We start from the raw sequence: 19054 nt of genomic DNA, 5'->3' as shown, positions 1-19054 counted from the left end.
CTAATCAAAATTACATGCAAAACACATTATACCGCTACAAACACTAAAAGAAACACCAACAATAATATGCACTTTTATGACAAGAATATACTTTACTCAAGTATATGATTATGGATCATATTAAACATAGTTATATCATGTTCATGCTATCTATATAAAAGGAAATCCACAAGTGATTCAAATAAATTTTAAAGAATAGAAGAATTAGATGAAAAGAGTTTTGCCCAAAATAATATCATTATCATTCTTCTTTTCATCATTCAACATTCCAACTTACATAGTAAGATAATCCACGTACTTGTACATCACCTTGACTATTTATTCATAGTCATAGGAGAATAATGCATAATAAGACAATCTACAAGCGTTATATCTCCTTGTCTAAAATAGTCACTAGAGGATATTGTCTAAGAAGACAATCCATAATCTTACATCTCTTTGACTAAATTAAGTTTAGGAGGATATTGATTGTTTACTATATTGTTTCCTCTCGTAGACAACGATGCTCATTATTTAATAATATATGACATGGTTAAACTTCATGCCAATGTTAAATAATGCATTCATGCCAAACATGGTTAATATCATATCATAGGTTTAGGAAAAGTAAATTTTAACTGTACCCCTCACAACAAAAAATATACAATATTTAAGCAAATCTAGCCACTGAATATGCAAAACAACTGAGGACTCCACCTTCTCTTTTTCCATGAGCTCAACTAAGATAGAATACCCAATCAACAAGACCTCAAGTACTACCACAACATCTAATGGCTCAACCCATTAATGTCTTCAACTAGAAAAATTTATCAATAAACTATCATCAAGTTCAAAGTAAATCCACGATGATTAATATCCAAAACTAGTTACTTCATCTACACAACTTTAACATATGCTATATTGGATATAAGCTACAAGTTACTTCATCTAACATGTATTTTCACAACAGTACAGTTATAACCATTGTCTAACAACACGTACACTCAATAGAGGTAAACAATTATGCATTGAATACATTATAATTACTATCCAAGATTTGAGTGTGGTTGATATTAACTATCTTAAGGTCTCTCTTAGACCATCTACATACATCTACATATGTACAAAAAAAATTAATATCAAACTACTTCTAGTCCAACCAATTAATATCTTAGTGATAAACACATATAATTTGTTGACTAGGTTATTAAAGAAGTTTAAGCTTAGGGATTTCCCTCATAAGAAAAACTAGCATGCAACTCAAGGCAAGAATATCACCATATAATCAAACCAAAAGAATTGCAAAGAGTGAAAGAATACGATACCTAACCGATTGAAAACCCGGATTACTATATTTTCTTCCTTCTAGAAAAATAGTTCAAAAGAACTGTAATTCTGAACCATCTTAGGACGAATTGGGTATCAAGCCTTGTACCACTGGAAAGCTCTTTGAATCAGATATCCAACACAAAAAATGGATTGCAAAACCGAGCTTTGAGATTAAAGTTACAACAGTTTCGTAACGAGCGATGCAGCTGTCAAAAAGACGAACTTTGACGTTTTTCTTGATAGAAATCTCATAACTCCCACAAACGTAGGAGAAAGGTCTACAACCATATAGGGTTAACCACAAAAGATCAATAAATATTCAATCTTTAATTGGTTTCCCTAACAAAAACGAACTTATCAGAAAATTTCTAAAGTCATAACCCAATAACACAAACAATAACTCAAAGTAAAAGACTTATCTTTTGATTGCCGTATTAAATCACTCTCCTTTGTTCTACTAGAATTCTTTCCTTAAGATTGTTAGAATAGTTGTATGTAAACAACAACTAGAATAGAACAGAAGGAACAGTAGACAAGGACATCAATAACAGGGAACAACCAAGACGCGTATTAGGTTGTCCTTAAGGAAAGATTTCTCCCCTTCTAGTGGTGCAGAAAGGCAGCAGTGGCGTTTTCCTCACAGGATTCAATGGTTTACAGTAGCTTGACTTTGCACTAGAACAAACTACTATTTAAAACAGCAATATAACTCTCTCTGGCGGCTACAGGAAGAAGAGAAGAAGAATAGGGCAAGTCCAAGTTTCTGTTTCTTTGAGATTGGTTTTGTTGAAGTCCATTCCCTCTATGGACTCACAGTCCTATTTATAGAGGTTAGGTCGGTCTCCTAAACAGATAAGGAAGAGAGACCAACTCCTAATAGAACACCGAAACTTGCTGCTCAAGAAAAAAACAAAACAAGTTTAGGCAATTGGTCAAACCACTACCCACAACAGTAAGTCCAAGCCCAAGCCCGAACCCTACCCGATGTGGTGGATAACCAATGTGGGACTATCTACTATACACTAAAGTGGAGAGAACACCTTTTGTTCATCTCTTCCACTTTGCATACACACACTAGTATTTAGAAATATACAAGAGATTCCAACACTTAGTACATACACACTAATATCAATTGTTAATACACACTAATATCAATTGTTAAAGCTTGGGAGTTCATCGGCACGCGTGATGCATCTGTTTCTTTCACACCTTTTTGTTGCTCATTGGAAGTTTCCAATACTAATTTATCACGTTTCACTTATCAAATTAACACAATTCAACTACACATTGATATAGAATGTTAAAGGTTTGGAGCACTACCCGTCCAAGCTTTGTCATCCAGTATTCTGTATTATTTTGGTGGAGTGAAGCCATTTGCACTTTGTGTTGTCTTGGTTGTTAAAAAACACAAAAGAGGCTGTTGATATTTCATGTATGTAAAAACAATTAGCTTTGCTTACACAAAAAGGCTGTTGATATTTCTGTAAAAAAACAACCTAGTTGATAAGACACTCAGCTTCCACAGTGCCTTACAGGTTTTAAATATATATGATTTCTAACCTAGTTGGATAAGAGCATTTACACTGATTTCTTGAAGACATTTCACATCTGAAGTTCTGAACTCCTTTTTGCCCAACAAATATTTATTCCTAATAGCTCAAAAAAAAAAAAAACTAATCTAATTGCTAAAGACAATTCACATCTGAGCTCCTTCTCCCGACAAAATATTTTTCATAGCGCAAAACACTCTTTTTATGTTAATGGGAACTGGGACCAGTGGAATTGCAACAAATATTTATTCCTAATAGCTCAAAAAAAACAACTAATCTAATTGCTAAAGGCAATTCACATCTGAGCTCCTTCTCCCCACAAAATATTTTTCATAGCGCAAAACACTCTTTTTATGTTATTGGGAACTGGGACCAGTGGAATTGTGAATTGGGATGGCAGCACGTGAATAAACTGTATATTTATTTCGAGAACCACAGATTATTGGCACATCGAGATAAATTGATATCAGGTGGAATCATCAGAGTACGGACTACAGACTCCATCTACAGTACAACTAGAAGGAAGAGGGAAAACAATAAAATCCTTGCATTGTTAAAACCTGTTCAGCATGGGAATAACACTCTGGATACAAATAAGTTGTACAAAGTAGCTTTACAAATGCTATTTTCAAAGGGGAATCACGGACTCCAGCTGACTAGGATTTCCGCCACTTCTTTTCAAACTCCGAATAAGGAAGTTCAGTAACAAACTGGGTATCATTGGATAATCCAATGATGCTCGGACCATCACTTGATGGGGCCAACTTATTTCAGATCAAACAAATGAGTTCCAGGTTATAGCTTCTGCATCAGTTTGAATGTTTGATTTAGACGTTCTGATCGTATGCAAATAATAATCAGAAATCCCCCACTCGTCCAGCTTTTAATCATAGCTGCCCTCCCGTTTGGGAAAGGCTAAGAGACTTCCCGAATGAAGGTTGGGTTACGGAAGTATATCTTCAAACAGATAGAAGTAATCTGAAACTCTGTATCCACATGTTCAAGTTGATTCCATCCAGCTACAACCAGGTGTCTTGGTCAACTTCGTTTCCTCCATCATTTTTCTCAATCTTTTTGCATCGTCCCATCTTTCAGCAGAAGCATAGATATTAGCTAGAAGAGAGCAGTACCCACTTGAGTCTGGCTCCATCTCAATGCAATGTTGAGCAGCAATTTCACCCAGCTCAACATTACTGTGTAACTGACAAGTAAGAAGCAAGGCTCCCCAAACACCTACATTAGGTCGCATTGGCATACTCTTTATCAATCCATGTGCCTTGTCCAACCGTCCAGCCCGACCAAGAAGATAAACCATGATGCCATAGTGATCCGCTGAGGGCATGAGTCCATGCTCAGTCATCAAAGAAAAGCATTTCTACCCTTCTTCAACCAGTCCAGCATGGTTGTAAGCAGTTAAAATTCCGGAATAAGTAATTGAATTTGGCCTAATTTGAGCAGTTGTCATCTCTCTGAAAAGCCTAATTGCTTCAAAAGCTTTACCATTTATGCCACATCCGAATATCAATGCACTATATGCAACCACATCTTTCTTTTTCAAGCCATGAAATAGCTCATATGCCTTCTCAATGTTACCACATTTAGCATACAAGTCGACTAGAGCAGTAGCCAGGTGATCATCCAATTCAACCCCAATTTTACTCCTATAAGTCTCTATCCATAACCCGAATTCCAAGTCTCCCAACTGAGAACACGCAGATATAGCACAGGCAAATGTCATTTCATCAGGCTGCACATTTACATTGTGTTTCCTCATTTCATTAAAAAGCTGAAGAGCTTCCTTCAGTCTACTATTCTGAGCATATCATGCAATCATAGCATTCCACGACAACAAATCCTTTTCACTCATCTGATCAAAGAACTCAGAAGCCGAATCAACGTCACCACTCCTTGAATACCCAGATATCATTGCAATCTAAGAAACATTGCTTCTCTCCGGCATCTCATTAAACAAACAACTTCCTTGCCTCTTCCATGTTTCCACAATCAGCATACCCACTAATCATTGAATTCCAAGAAGCAGAATTCCTGTCTGGCATCTGCGCAAACAAATGATTCGCCCTTTCAAAATCCCCCGCTTTTGCATACCCCAAAATCATCGAATTCCAAGAAACGACGTCCTTAATCGGAATCTTATCAAAAATTCCACGAGCCTTACATAACTCCCCAGCTTTCAAAAACCCAAAAAGAATCGAGTTCCATGAAATTACATTCTTCTCTGGCATATCATTAAACACTTTTTCAGCAGTTTCCATATCATCCAACTTTGAGTAAAAATCAAGAAGAGACGTTTGAACATAAACATCTGAACAATACCCATACTTAACAACCTGACAATGTATTGATACACCAAATACCTTGTCATACATTCAAGCACACGCCTTAAGAACACCCGATACAACGAATGTACTCAGACGGGGTTCTCCCACACGATGCATTCAAACGTAAAGCGCAATGGCATCTTTGAACCGACCATGTTGCGAGAAGTAACGAATGGATGCTTGTACGTTCTCACAGTTTGTTTGGCAGTTACTTCTTGTGCATGCTGGCTACAGAATACCGAGAGGAACAACATGGCAGTCAGAAATCGAATGGGTGATTCAAACAACAAGGGGAAAGGGGTACAAGCAAGATGCATTGAAACTCATATTCAATGGGTTCATTTACATTGTATGGTAGGAGAGAAACAGAAGATTTTTCCAAAGCACAAAAGCCACAGGCCAACAGATCATTCAAGACGTTCGATGCAAGTTACAATCGCTTCAAGTTAAAATGGAGGAAGGGCCCGAGAGAAACAGATTCATCCAACTGTGGAATATAAGTGTGGATGCAAAACAGAAACAGGTGAAACACTGCCAATGGGTGAGAGCGGGAGCAGACAACCACAACCTAAACACTGATGGAACACTTCAAGGCAACCAAGGACTCAGGTTAGCAGTGCGGAAAGGAATCAGAAGAATCAATGCACAAACAGATTCGACTACTGTGGTCACGTAACTAAAGAGAAGAGAATAGCAACCATGAAGGGCATATCATATAATGGACGAAATACAATGACTGATAGGGCAATTAGATGGGTTTTAAATCAGCCATGCTTATAGAGAGTCAAATAGACTAGCTGATGCACTAGCAGCTACTATTCCAAAGTTAGTTATTTAGATCTTTTTCTGAGGATGTAAAAAAGATTATTTATGAAGATGCCACGGACAAACAGTATGTAAGAATGTAACCAAGACTCATTTATTTCTAATAAAATAGGGTAAGGGACCTCTCAAAAAAAAAAAAAAGTACCGAATGGCAGTAGCCCATGTGAATTCATCTGGTGTTGGCAATTGATCAAACACTTGGTGGGTGTACTGAAAGCTAGCTGAAGAAGATTGGAGAAGATCGTGTAGAAAAATGGGATGCAGCTCGTTCAAACCGTTGGTGAGGATTTGAGCGTGGATTTGTTTAATTTGGTTGAAAGTTTTGGATTTATTGAACAGTGTTTTCAGTTCTGAGACCAGCATTTTAAGTTTGGAGGGAAAAAATATGTCCGTTATAATCGTTTTTTAAAGGAGTTTTGGGCCTTATGTTTGTCTATTGGGCCTCGGCCCATGGTTTTTTAAAACAAACAAGTGGCCCATTAGACCCAATAACCGTGTCGGGGACAGTGAGGATTTGGAAAATATCTTGGCGACAACTGATGTCCGTGTCCGGAATCTTCAGTTCACGACGTTCTTTCTTTGTAATCATGCATGTCGATACCATTTTGAGTATCTGGCTGTTAATAAGCAGATATGATTCGAATTTTTATTTGAAGGCAATTTTGTTTTTTAACAAAATAGAAAGAAAAAAAAGGAAAGCTGAAAAAGGAAAAGTCAGTTGAATCTTTCAAATGTAGGAGCATCACCTATTTCCCAGCTCAATCCATGGGCAATTGACACTAGCACAACGATTCTACTTACAATAATTAAATCTTCCACCAAATTCAATGAAATTACACTCCTTGCATGCCTATAAATACTCACCATTCACAAGTACATTTCATCACCCACAGCCTCTAATCACTAGAACCACTAAAAGAGTACTACAAACAGTTAATAAGAAATGGGCTCCAAGAGCTATTCATCAGTAGCTCTTTTCCTTGCACTCAACCTCCTCTTCTTTTCCCTTGTCACTGCAACAAGCTGCTCTTATTGTCATCCTAAACCAAAGCCAACTTCATTTCCTCCCAAGTCAAAGCCTACTCCAGCACCTAACCCAACATCAGCGCCTCTAATTCGCCCAATGGCTCTAACTCTAACTCTAACTCTACCACTACCAACGCCTCCGATTCGTCCAACAATTCCAACTCCACCAACGCCTCCGATTCGTCCAACAATTCCAACTCCACCAACGCCTCCAACTCCACCAACTCCTCCAACTCCACCAACGCCTCTAACTCCACCAACTCCTCCATTCTCCAACAATTCCAACTCCACCAACGCCTCCGATTCGTCCAACAATTCCAACTCCACCAACGCCTCCAACTCCACCAACTCCTCCAACTCCACCAACGCCTCCAATTCGCCCAATGACTCTAACTCTACCAACGCCTCCGATTCGTCCAACAATTCCAACTCCACCAACGCCTCCAACTCCACCAACTCCTCCAACTCCACCAACGCCTCCAATTCGTCGAATGACTCTAACTACACCAACAGTACCTCCAACTCCACCAACGCCTCCAACTCCACCAACGCCTCCAACTTGTCCAACGACTCCAACTCCACTAGCACCTAAGCTAACATCAGCGTTTCCAACTCCACCAACGCCTCCAACTCCACCAACTCCACCAACGCCTCCACCTTGTCTAAGGCCTCGAACTCCACCAACTGCACCAACGCCTCCAGCTACAACAACAACGCCTGCAACTACACCAACTCCACCAACACCAGTGCCAATGCCAAAGCCTCCTACTCCCACACGTACCATGGGTAGGTGCCCAAGAGATACTCTAAAGCTAGGTGTTTGTGCCAACTTGCTTGGTGTTGTAAAAGGTACTCCTGCTAACAACCCTTGCTGCACTCTCATCCACGGGTTTGCTGACCATGACTGGGCTCTCTGCTTGTGCACTGCTATCAAAGCCAACATATTGGGTAGCAACCTTAATGTCCCAATATCTCTTAGGTTGATTCTCACCGCCTGTGGAAAGAAGGTCCCATCTGGCTTCCAATGTGCCTAAGCAATCGTACCTTTTATTTCTATTAAGCCTTGTTAGCAATTCTCCGAATAATTAATGAATAATACAGGAATTGAATTTTTGAAGGCCTAAACGTTTAATACTTCCGCACATACTTTTCAATAATTCAGAATAATTCACGTTTTTTTCACTATAAAACGTATAAAACAGGAATTCTTGAATAATTCACGTTTTTTTCACTGCAACAAGCTGCTCTTACTGTCAGCCTGAACCAAAGCCAAAGCCAACTCCAAGTCCTCCCAAGTCAAAGCCTACCCCAGCACCTAAGCCAACATTTACGCCACCAACGCCTAAGGCAACATCAACGGCTCCAACTCCACCAATGCCTCCAACTCCTCCTACTCCACCAACACCTCCAACTACACCAACGCCTCCAGCTACTCCAACTCCACCAACACCTCCAATTCCAACAATGCCTCCAACTCCAACTCCACCAACGCCTCCAACTCCACCAACACCAGTGCCAAAGCCAACACCTCCTACTCCCACACCTAGCCCACCAGTGCCAAAGCCAACACCTCCTACTCCCACACCTTGCCCACCAGTGCCAAAGCCTAGGGCAATAGACAAAAAGATGTAGTTGCAATTCCCTGGCATCGCAAAAGGTACAAGTATCCTGCACTTGAAGCTTGAAGCTCATGAGAATATCAGTGGTTGGAATAACTTGGTTCAGTCCCTGCCAAATGAAGAACTTGATTTTTTGAGGTAGTTGGAGTTTCCACAATTTTTTGTAAATAGGTATGTTGTTGGCACCACCTCAACATACATGTGTATGCTGATTTAACTGTGTAAATGCCGAATTTATTTGCTCCCCACTTCAGTTCATCGCTTCCAGGCTCTAAAGGCAGAGTGGCATAGAAAGAATTTTAGTAGCATAATCTGGTGGCCACCAAGTACTGACTAACTCCACATTCCAAGATCTGGATACGTACATGATCAATGAAATCTGCAACTCTATCAAGATTACAATGTTGAGGTTGATTCAAGAGCGGTAAGATTTCTGGAGCATCGGTGATCCATGCATCCCTCCAAGCTCTAGTTGTCAACCCATTACCAATCTGCCATCTCATGCCAAGAATCAACAAAGACTTAAGATAGTGCATAGTTCTCCAAACTCTAGAAGCAGTAGTAGGGGACCTTGAATTCATGAATGTTATATTCGGAAAATATTTGGCTTTAGTCACACTCGCCCACAGTGAACTGGGTTTGATCAAATTCCAAGCCTGTTTTCCAAGAAGCGCCAGGTTTTGTATTTGTAAATCATTGATACCAAGTCCACCAGCTTGAGTTGGGGAACAAACCTCATCCCAAGAAAAATAATGGAGTTTCCGACTTTCATCTCGATGCCCCCAGAAGAAATTCCTTCTCAAAAGAGGCTATTGAAATTTCATGTTATGTAAAAACAATTAGTTGTGCTTACACAAAACATAGCTAGCCTAGTTGGATGAGGGACTTAGCTCTCACAAGAGAGACCTGGGCTAGAGTGGGAGCTGTGATGAAGCTGAAATAGGTAGAACTGGGTTTGTCTACCAATGTCTGATTTCTTGAATACAATAATTCACATCTGAGCTTTTTTGCCTAACAAAACATTTTCTCCTAATAGCTCAAAAAGCAACTAATCTCTATTAGTTTTGGATTCTCATAAAGGCACCACCTATTTTACCAATGCGCTGCCAACACAAAAACAAAACCAAACATACTTAAAATTCCAAACAGGCACTACTTGAAAATTAAATAGGCACCACTTGAGATTTATAACTTTACATAAAAGAAATTGTTGATAGGTTTTGATTTTTATGTTACGTTGAATTAAATATATGAGCCTTTCCAAACGTTAATAAGTTTATAATTTTAACCATAGGATTTGGACTAAACCGGACAAGTGTTCCTGATTTGCTAACTTGGGTTATCTATTATTCTATTTTAATCCACCGACTAATTTGTCTTGATACTGTATTATTTTGGTCAAGCGAAGCCATTTATACTTTATGCTCTCTTGGTCCGTAAAAAAACACACAAGAGGACAGTTGATATTTCAACGTTACGTTGTTTGTTTTTTTTTTTTTTTTTTTTTTTTTTTCCTATTAAATTAAAACATGCCTAATGTGTTCTGCTTGATACAAACAAAAGCTACTGGGCCATGAAGAACCGCCCAGGAGTTGGCAGATACATGGCATAACATAAACTTTGGGAAATTAAAAGATTCAAATGCAACAATGAAGCTATTAACTATTGGTCTCCAACTCTAGTTATAGCTCAAATCAAAACAATTAGCTTTGGTTACACAAACAAATAGCTAGCCTAGTTGGATAAGGGGTTTAGCTTTCACAAGAGAGGCCTGGGTTCGAGTTAGAGCTGTGATGAAACTGAAATTGTTAGAATTGGGTTTGTCAACCCAAAGTCTGATTTCTTGAAGACAATTCACATCTGAGCTCCTTTTTGCCCAACAAAACATTTTTCCTAATACCTAAAAAAAAAAAACTAATCTCTTTTAACTTTCACTAGTATTTTGGTTTCATATATTTTTGTTGCTCATTGGAAGTCAAATTTTCCGAGATTGGTTTATCAGTTACACTTACCAAATTTACACAATTCGACTACATACACACTAATATAGAAGGTTAAAGCTTGGGAGTTCATCGGCAAGCGTGATGTGCCTATTTCTTTCACACCATTTTGTTGCTTATTGGAAGTTTCCAAGAGTATGTACTAGTTAGTTTATCATGTTTCACTTATCAAATTAACACAATTCAACTACGCGCTAATATAGAATGTTAAAGGTATGGAGTATTTGATCACTACCCTACCCTGTCCAAGTTTCGCCATCCAATATTTTATATTATTTTGGTGTAGTGAAGCCATTTGCATTTTATGCTTTCTTGGTCGTTAAAAAACACAAAAGAGGCCATTGATATTATTTCATGTTATGTAAAAACAAATAGTTTTGCTTACACAAAAAATAGCTAGTTTAGTTGGATAAGGGACTTAGCTTTTCACAAGAGAGACTTGGCAGAATTGAGTTTGTCTATTGTAGTCTGATTTCTTGAAGACATTTCACATTTGAGCTCATTTTTGCCCAACAAAACACTTTTCCTAATATCTCAAAAAACAACTAGTCTCTTTTAATTTTCAATAGTATTTTGGTTTCATACATTTTTGTTGCTCATTGGAAGTCAATTTTTCCGAAATTGGTTTATCCGAAACTTATCAAATTTACACAATTCAACTACTTATATACACACTAATATAGAATGTTAAAGCTTGGGAGCTCATCGGCACGCGTGATGCACCTGTTTCTTTCACACCTTTTTGTTGCTCATTGGAAGTTTCCAATACTAGTTTATCACGTTTCACTTATCAAATTAACACAATTCAACTACACATTAATATAGAATGTTAAAGTTTTGGAGCACTACCCTGTCCAAGCTTTGCCATCCAATATTATGTATTATTTTGGTGGAGTGAAGCCATTTGCACTTTGTGCTGTCTTGGTTACGGTGTTAAAAAACACAAAAGCGGCTGTTGATATTGCATGTTATGTAAAAACAATTAGCTTTGCTTACACAAAAAATAACTAGCCTAGTTGTATAAGGCACTTAGGGCATCTCCAATGGAGGGTGTAAAACGTATAATGTGTGAAATTTACACCCCCACTTTGAAAAAACCCCTTCCAATAGAGGTGCAAATTAAAGCGTATAATGTGTGAAATTTACACCCCCACTTTGAAAAAACCTCTTCCAATAGAGGTGCAAATTAAAGAGTACAATGTGTGAAGTTTACACCCCCACTTTGAAAAAACCCCTTCCAATGGATGGTGTAAACCGTATACAATAGGTAGTAGTTGTTAACACTTGGTGGAAATTCCCCTCTTATGTTAATAGTTAATAAGAAACAAGGACATAGCTTTAAATGTCGTTGGTGGGTTTTTAAAGTTCGGACGTCACTTCAACAAACGTGGTAGTTAAAATATTTCATTTGCGACGGCCAATGACCGTTGCTACGTTTGTTTCCAGATTTTTAAAATACAGACGAGAGTTAAAATATTTCATTTGCGACGGCCCAACAATTTTTTTTTCCTACCAGCTTGAAAAACAACTAATCTAATTGCTAAAGACAATTCACATTTGAGTTCCTTCTCTCGACAAAATATTTTTCATAGCGCAAAACACTCTTTTTATGTTATTGGGAACTGGGACTAGTGGAATTGTGAATTGGGATGGCAAAGACATGCACGTGAATAAACTGTAAATTTATTTCGAGAACCAAAGATTATTGGCACATCGAGATAAATTGATATCAGGTGGAATCACCCTCGTAGAATCTATCTAATAAGATAGGGATTTTTTTTAGTACTACAGGACAAAATAACACACAAAGGAAGGTCCATATCATTTTGAGCAAGATCTAACGGTCAAGATGTGCGATTTAAATTTTGAAATGTGACATCGTCGGAAATGGCTCCCGCTTGGTTATTTTGGCTTTTTTTCCATCGGGTCGCAGGTTCGACTCACTGAATCACGAACTTTTTTTTTGGGCTGGATCTCTTCCGATTTCATAAACAAGTGAAATTACAGAAGTGAAACTGAATTTCCTCTCTCATCATTTCACCTCTCACAACCTCACACAACACTCAAGCAAAGCGCTTAGGTAATTTCAATTACAAATTAAGCTCAAATTGATTTGAATACAAGTGAAATTACGGAAGGGAAACTGAATTTCCTCTCTCATCATTTCACCTCTCACAACCTCATGCAGCACTCAAGCAAAGCGCCTAGGTAATTTCAATTACAAATTAAGCTCAAATTGATTCGAATTTCATTCAAATGGATATGGTGAAGTAAAATATTTGAAATTTGGGTTCAATTTGATCTTTTTGAATCAAACTTTTTATTGGTTATGTTTGGTATAGGAAGGACAAACTTTCATTACTGAATTTTTGAAAAATTAATAATTGCAGGAACTTAAATTGTTTAATCGACGACGAAAATTGACTGGGGGAGGATCTTTCAGGAAGAACTTAACTCTGATCAAAGAAGGATGATCACTTAAGCAAGGTATGAACCTTTCTGGATTTGTCAGGTATCAATATTGTATGCGGATTGCAAATTCTATCAACCAATTCTACGCGGATTGCAATGACATGGTTTCTGCTCATGTTTTATTTGATAAAATGTATGAACCAAATGTGTTTGCATGGATAGCGGTTATCGAGTATTATTCTAGGATTGGGATGTATAAAGAGTGTTTAAGAATCAACGATGATCAATATGCAAACAAAGTGTGTTGAACCAGATAGGTATATTTTTCCTAAGGTGTTAAGAGCTTGCACGCAAGCCTTATCATTAAAGGATGGTATTCATGTTCATAATGATGTAGTACAATTTGGTGGTGGGAATATTCCACAAGTGTGTAATTCATTAACTGACACGTATTTGAAATGTGAAGATATTAAAATGGCTAGAAGGGTATTTAATGGAATGAGACAAGGATTTGTTGTCGTGGAATTCGATGATTTATGGTATGGTTTCGAATGGGTATCTTGATTTGGTTATTGAGTTTATTAATGCTAACATCGTCGAACGCTCGAGGTATCTACTTAATTCCTTAATTTTTCATTTTTTCTCCATTTTGGTTTAAAGAGGTAGCATTATTTTAATTTTGGTTTTAATGTTGGTTAGATTCTTCAATTGGTCTGAGTTTTGATTCTATAAAATTTCCTTCCTGTTGATTCGTACAAAAATTATGTAAAAATAGAGGTGAGTTTCACTAAGTTTACGTCGGTGCTTATATAATTAGTAATGCAACCTTCTTGTTAGACAAAACTTGAGTAGCCATGACAAATAGTACTTTACAATTGTTTCAGGTTCCCAATGCCCCCATCTATGTACAAATAATTGGTCAATACGACTATTTCCTCTTTTTCTCCATTTCTTCAATTGGATTCAATAAGTTTTCTTTGGTCGACTATTTATTTTGAGTATGTTTTCCTTAAATTCGACTGAGTGGAAAATTTTATTTCATTCCATTTACAGTGAATGTAAAAAATATATTCTATTCTATTTAGTATTTACAATGATTAGCAGAAAATTCTCGACTGTATCAATTCGATTTTTTTTTTCTATTTCTGTTTAAATTCCAATTGTTGTATATGTTGGTTTGATTTTGATTTAGATACAATTTTCTTTGCTTAGATTCTTTAAGTGGGCTGAATTTTGGTTCAATTCCTTTAGTTTTTTATTTGCTTTAGCGTATTGATTTCAGTTATAACTATTTCGTCTCATCTTTCTTCATACAGATAGTTATTCCAGTCTATTGAGTTTGAATTTAAGCTCCCAATCTAATGTGCATCTAAACTTCCAATCTAATGTGCATCTAATTATTTAATTATATCATGGCGCTTTCCAATTAGACTTTCTAATGTGTTTTACCATTTTCTGCTTTGAGTCTCCATTGTGCTATTTAATTGGGAACTCCCTTCAAACCAAAACCAATATTTAAGGTGTAACATTTCACTCGCTTTTGTTCTTAGAGCTCTCTTTATTAAACCATCATTTCAGTTATGACATTATTTATGTTCTAAGGTTTAGACATTACACTTTCTATTACACAACTTTGACACATTTAACACCGTGCAATGACAAAGTCCTGTACTCATCCCAAGAATAGCTTTGACTCCCTCAATTTTGGAGTTGCCTTTCAAATTATCAAAGCGACAATTCCCTATTCGACTAACTTATGCCATTACAATTAATAAGTCGCAGGGTTAGTTAGTGAAGTATGTTGACATTGATTTGAGAACATCACTTCTTAGTCATGGACAATTCTATATGGCCATCTTCAGATGTATTTCTTCAAAAAGAATATTTGTATTTCTTTCGCCAAATGCAAGAAATTGTACCACAAGTTCTACTCTAAGGACATCGATACCAATGAGAAAAGGTGAGTGGGAAATTAAAGAACCTTAACCTACTTTTATTCTTAAATATAATAGCTATAGCATGATACCTATTATGTTGTATCTATGTAAGTTTTTATGATAGTTTTTTTTTTGGGGACTAAACAGTTCCATATGCTCAGGCTATTTTTATTGCAGTCCACTGGTAAATGATATCCCTATAAACTTATTATTATTATTATCTTTTTGTCCCTAGAACATGCTACTTGGAAGATTCTGGTACTTGGTTGAATTCACATTTGTAGGTTGATATATTACCATAAGAAGGAAGAAAAAAATGGAAGGTAGTTCCAAGTGGCGCATCACAAGTAAAGGTCTTCAGCTCCCTTATTTTAATCAAGTTTCACCCATGCTTACATAAATGTACTTATATTGGCGAATGAACATTACTTATGAGTATTTTTATTAGGATAAACTTTTGTTTTTCAATTTATTTCATGTAGGCACTAATGGTTGCCATGATAAAAAGTTTGCTACATCCAATTATCTCCTTGATCTGATAAAATATATTGCTGTCAAATATCAAAAGTAAGAATATGGATGTTTTCCTTTTTGAGAACCATCCCCTTTGTAAACAAAATGTTAAAGGTACCAAGTTTAGGAGAAATCATATTTATGTGGTTTGCTTGCAGGTACCAAGTTAAATTATTAAGTTTTTAGCAACACATTAGGAAGTTTGTACAGTCATTGGTCCATGGCGGATTAATCTATAGGGGAGGACAATAGTCTGCAACCATCTGAAGTTGATACAGGACCTCCAAATCAATTTCAAGTTAGTACCAACTACCAAGTAAGATACATACGGGAGGAGGAGATAAATGATGAGCTCAGTGAACCAAGAGTATATATATATTTTTTCCTTTCGTTACAAGAATTAATCCAAGGTGAAATGTTACGTGAAGTCCTCTTTAATGTTTAATGAGTTGTCTTTTAGTTTTAGAATTAATTTGTGTTATGTATAAATGTAAAATTATTAATCTTGGCAGGGTTGACCTATGAGAATTGTATTGTTTTAATTTTCAAGTTATGACAGAATTTAGGTGTTTAAAATGTTGAAAATACAAAAGAGATTTTTCCAAATTATATATATATATATATATATATATATATATATATATATATATATATATATATATATATATATATATATTTAAAATGATGATGATTTTAATTCAAGCCTCTTTCCCCTTATTTGTTCCTCATTATGATATGTGTTGAATTATCAAAGTGTAAGGGGTATGTGTAATGAGTTGGTTTGTGAGAAATGAAATGCATAGGATTGCCATAACCTCATTTTAGTGTATGCATGAAATGATTATGAAATATAAAACTGCTAGAAATAGTTATAACATCGATCCAGTGCTACCATGGAGATGGTCTTTTGGGGATTTATTTAAACGCAATGTGTTTTGAGTGCCGACTAGCACGAGCATTAACTAGTCAATCAATAGGGTACGGACTACAGATTCCATCTACAATACAACTAGAAGGAAGAGAGAAAACACTAAAATCCTTCCATTGTTAGAACCTGTTTATTGAACAGTGTTTTCAGTTCTAAGACCAGCATTTTAACTTTGGCGTTGAAAAAAATATGTCATTCTAAACGTTTTTTAGAGCATTCCCAATGCATGTCAATGTTATTCACCTCCACGTAGACAGTATTTCCCCTCTTTTCCACCGTTTTGATGAAAAACAAGGTGAGGCTAGTGAATATTAATCTCGGGCGGGATGTTGGATTCCGTCTGAATGTGAAAATCGAAAAAACGCGCAGGAAGAATGAAACATCCCGTCTGAAGTTAAAAAAAACCGAAAAAACACGCGAGACGTAATGAAACATTCCGTTCGAAAAAAAAACTGATTTTTTTTAAAAAAAACACACGAGATGGAATCCAACATCCCGTCCGAAGTTCACAACTCAGCCACTATCTCGGTTGAATGCTATGTTTGTTTTTGAAAATATTGCTAAAACAGGGCTACATAAAGGCAGCAACAATCTTCTGGCATTAATTTTTTAAATGAATGATTTTTTTGTATCTAAGTGTAACCATAAAATACATCTTTTTCCTGTTAGCAATATTCTAGGGTTTAAAATCTTGATGAAGCCTTCGAGTATCACAATCTTAGATGGAAGCAGGAGTAGAAGTTATGGTTGATATCTATATAAATATTCATATGTTCCAAATTTATCTTGGAATAGATGTAATTCTCCTAATCTAACATTATTTACTTTTCATTTTAAGAGGTAAGTTTCAAATATACAATGGACTCACTAAATGAAACCTGTAAGGCTCTCACCAACTCCAACTTACTCTTGAATATAAGCTGCTACTTCACTTCAGTCGGACTTCATCATAGTAAACCCATGCTCGCCTCAATTGTATACTTACTGTATGGACTGATGTTGTCCTTTCCTTGCACTACTCAAGCTCCAGTAACTTCTTAGTGTAGGGGTATGGTAATCCTAGACACAAAAACATATAAGAGTATTCAAATATAGCTCCTTCAATTAATGAATATATATGGAACGTCATATTGGCTGACCTTTTCCTTTTGGTGGGTCTTTGACTTGCATCCAACCAAAAATCTATACAAAATGTTCTCATACAATACATATGTACATAGCAATATGAAACAAAGATAAATATATATAAGGTTTCGACACACCTAATTCGAAGAGATTACGCGAAAGAGGTTTAATAGGTCTTTCTTTCTTCCTTTCTTTCTGCACACAGGGCAATTAAAACATGATCATTGAAATCAAATACATAGTATGCAAAGTGAAATCAACATGCCCATTAAAAGTTATTTAGCAACAACGTTGAAACTGTGTTCCACCAAATCACATCATGTTACCCCATTCCCACTACTTGAAGAGCATGCACAAAGAGTACTACAAATCGAAAATGAGGTACAACTAATATTGAATTAAATTTAAAGGAAGACCAAACTAAAAGAATTCATCAGTAGACCAAACATGCCACTAATAATGGAAGAAGAGGACCAATCTGAAATGAAGAAAGAGGGATTTCATAAAGAGGTATTTAGCCATTAGAGACTAATTAAATGACTCATAATCCAAAAAATGATGTCTTACTTGCTCTATTCTAGGGTGTAAGCACTTGAGCTAAAAGTCCTAAAGTGGGAGATCAGAACAAACTTACTAAAGAGCATGACTCACGATTTGTCTACTTTTCCCAGGGTTTAGCAATACTTTACGATCCATATACTCTCGCGCCGATGCCGAATATTGAAAGGATGATGCTGTTGAATCTGGAATTTGACTCCACCCAACTGTATGCAAGTGAGCGGAGGTTTGCTGGACACCTGCAGCTTTTGATGTCAATGCTCTTTAATTTGCTCATTGTTAATACCTGAAAAATGATTAGAGACGATGAGAGATACCACAACGACAACGAAGCAAGTCCAAAACCATTGTTCCTATTTCTTGAAAAAACAAAAGAAAAATGTAAAAGATTCATACCTGATTTGAATAGGCTGGGTTTGAAGAAGGAAAAAGAAGGAAAACCAAAGAGGGAGATGGAGAACAAAGAGTTTTGTTGTTTAAATTGGTGGGAAGTTTGTGGGGGTTTTAACGTTGGGACGGTTGGGCTTTTTTTTCAAAGCATCTAATTAACTGGCCTCTATTTTTTTAATCTAAAGGGGGGAGACGTAAAGTGGAGAATTGAGAGGGAGACGGAAGTTCGGAGAAACGAAGGGATTTTTTTGTTTAATTTCACAATTAATAATCTAATTAATTTCCAATCCAACTAACATGATGTCATCGTGGCAGTCGTCCCGACCCTCAATTTATACCCCTGAAACTGAATCACGTTAGAAGAGATGAAAACTATGAAGCAATAGCCCATCCAATGAAAACCGTGCAACCGCAAGTTGAGCTATAAAAAACAAATGAATCAGTGGTTGCACAATTTCAAGTAAACAGTTTCATAGTTATGTGAGACCCAAAACAAAAACTATTTAAAATTTGGGAATAAAGAA

General features: G+C 36.6%; 1 protein-coding gene, 1 long non-coding RNA gene and 1 pseudogene across 2 annotated transcripts; 1 reads left to right on the top strand and 2 right to left on the bottom strand.

The window, feature by feature from the left end:
* Positions 1-3262: 3262 nt before the first annotated feature.
* LOC147514072 (pentatricopeptide repeat-containing protein At4g22760 pseudogene) lies at positions 3263-6626 on the bottom strand (annotated as a pseudogene).
* Positions 6627-6904: 278 nt separating this feature from the next.
* Positions 6905-9682, bottom strand: LOC147514071 (uncharacterized). Its single transcript, XM_086597478.1, has 2 exons — positions 7340-9682; positions 6905-7308 (listed from the first exon to the last, which is right to left on the bottom strand). Exons 1-2 carry the CDS (start codon positions 7989-7991, stop codon positions 7058-7060), a joined length of 903 nt encoding a protein of 300 aa, XP_086453604.1. The 5' UTR covers positions 7992-9682; the 3' UTR covers positions 6905-7057.
* A 3008-nt stretch (positions 9683-12690) lies between these two features.
* Positions 12691-15990, top strand: LOC147514070 (uncharacterized). Its single transcript, XR_015215891.1, has 3 exons — positions 12691-12875; positions 13058-13154; positions 15688-15990. It is a non-coding gene; the product is annotated as an uncharacterized LOC147514070 (long non-coding RNA).
* The last annotated feature ends 3064 nt before the right edge of the window (positions 15991-19054 follow it).

The sequence above is a fragment of the Coptis chinensis genome, chromosome 3, assembly GCF_015680905.1.
Source record: "Coptis chinensis isolate HL-2020 chromosome 3, ASM1568090v1, whole genome shotgun sequence".
NCBI lineage: Eukaryota > Viridiplantae > Streptophyta > Magnoliopsida > Ranunculales > Ranunculaceae > Coptis > Coptis chinensis.
Note: the sequence above shows the minus strand (reverse complement) of the source record. Positions and strands in the feature narration are given on the sequence as shown.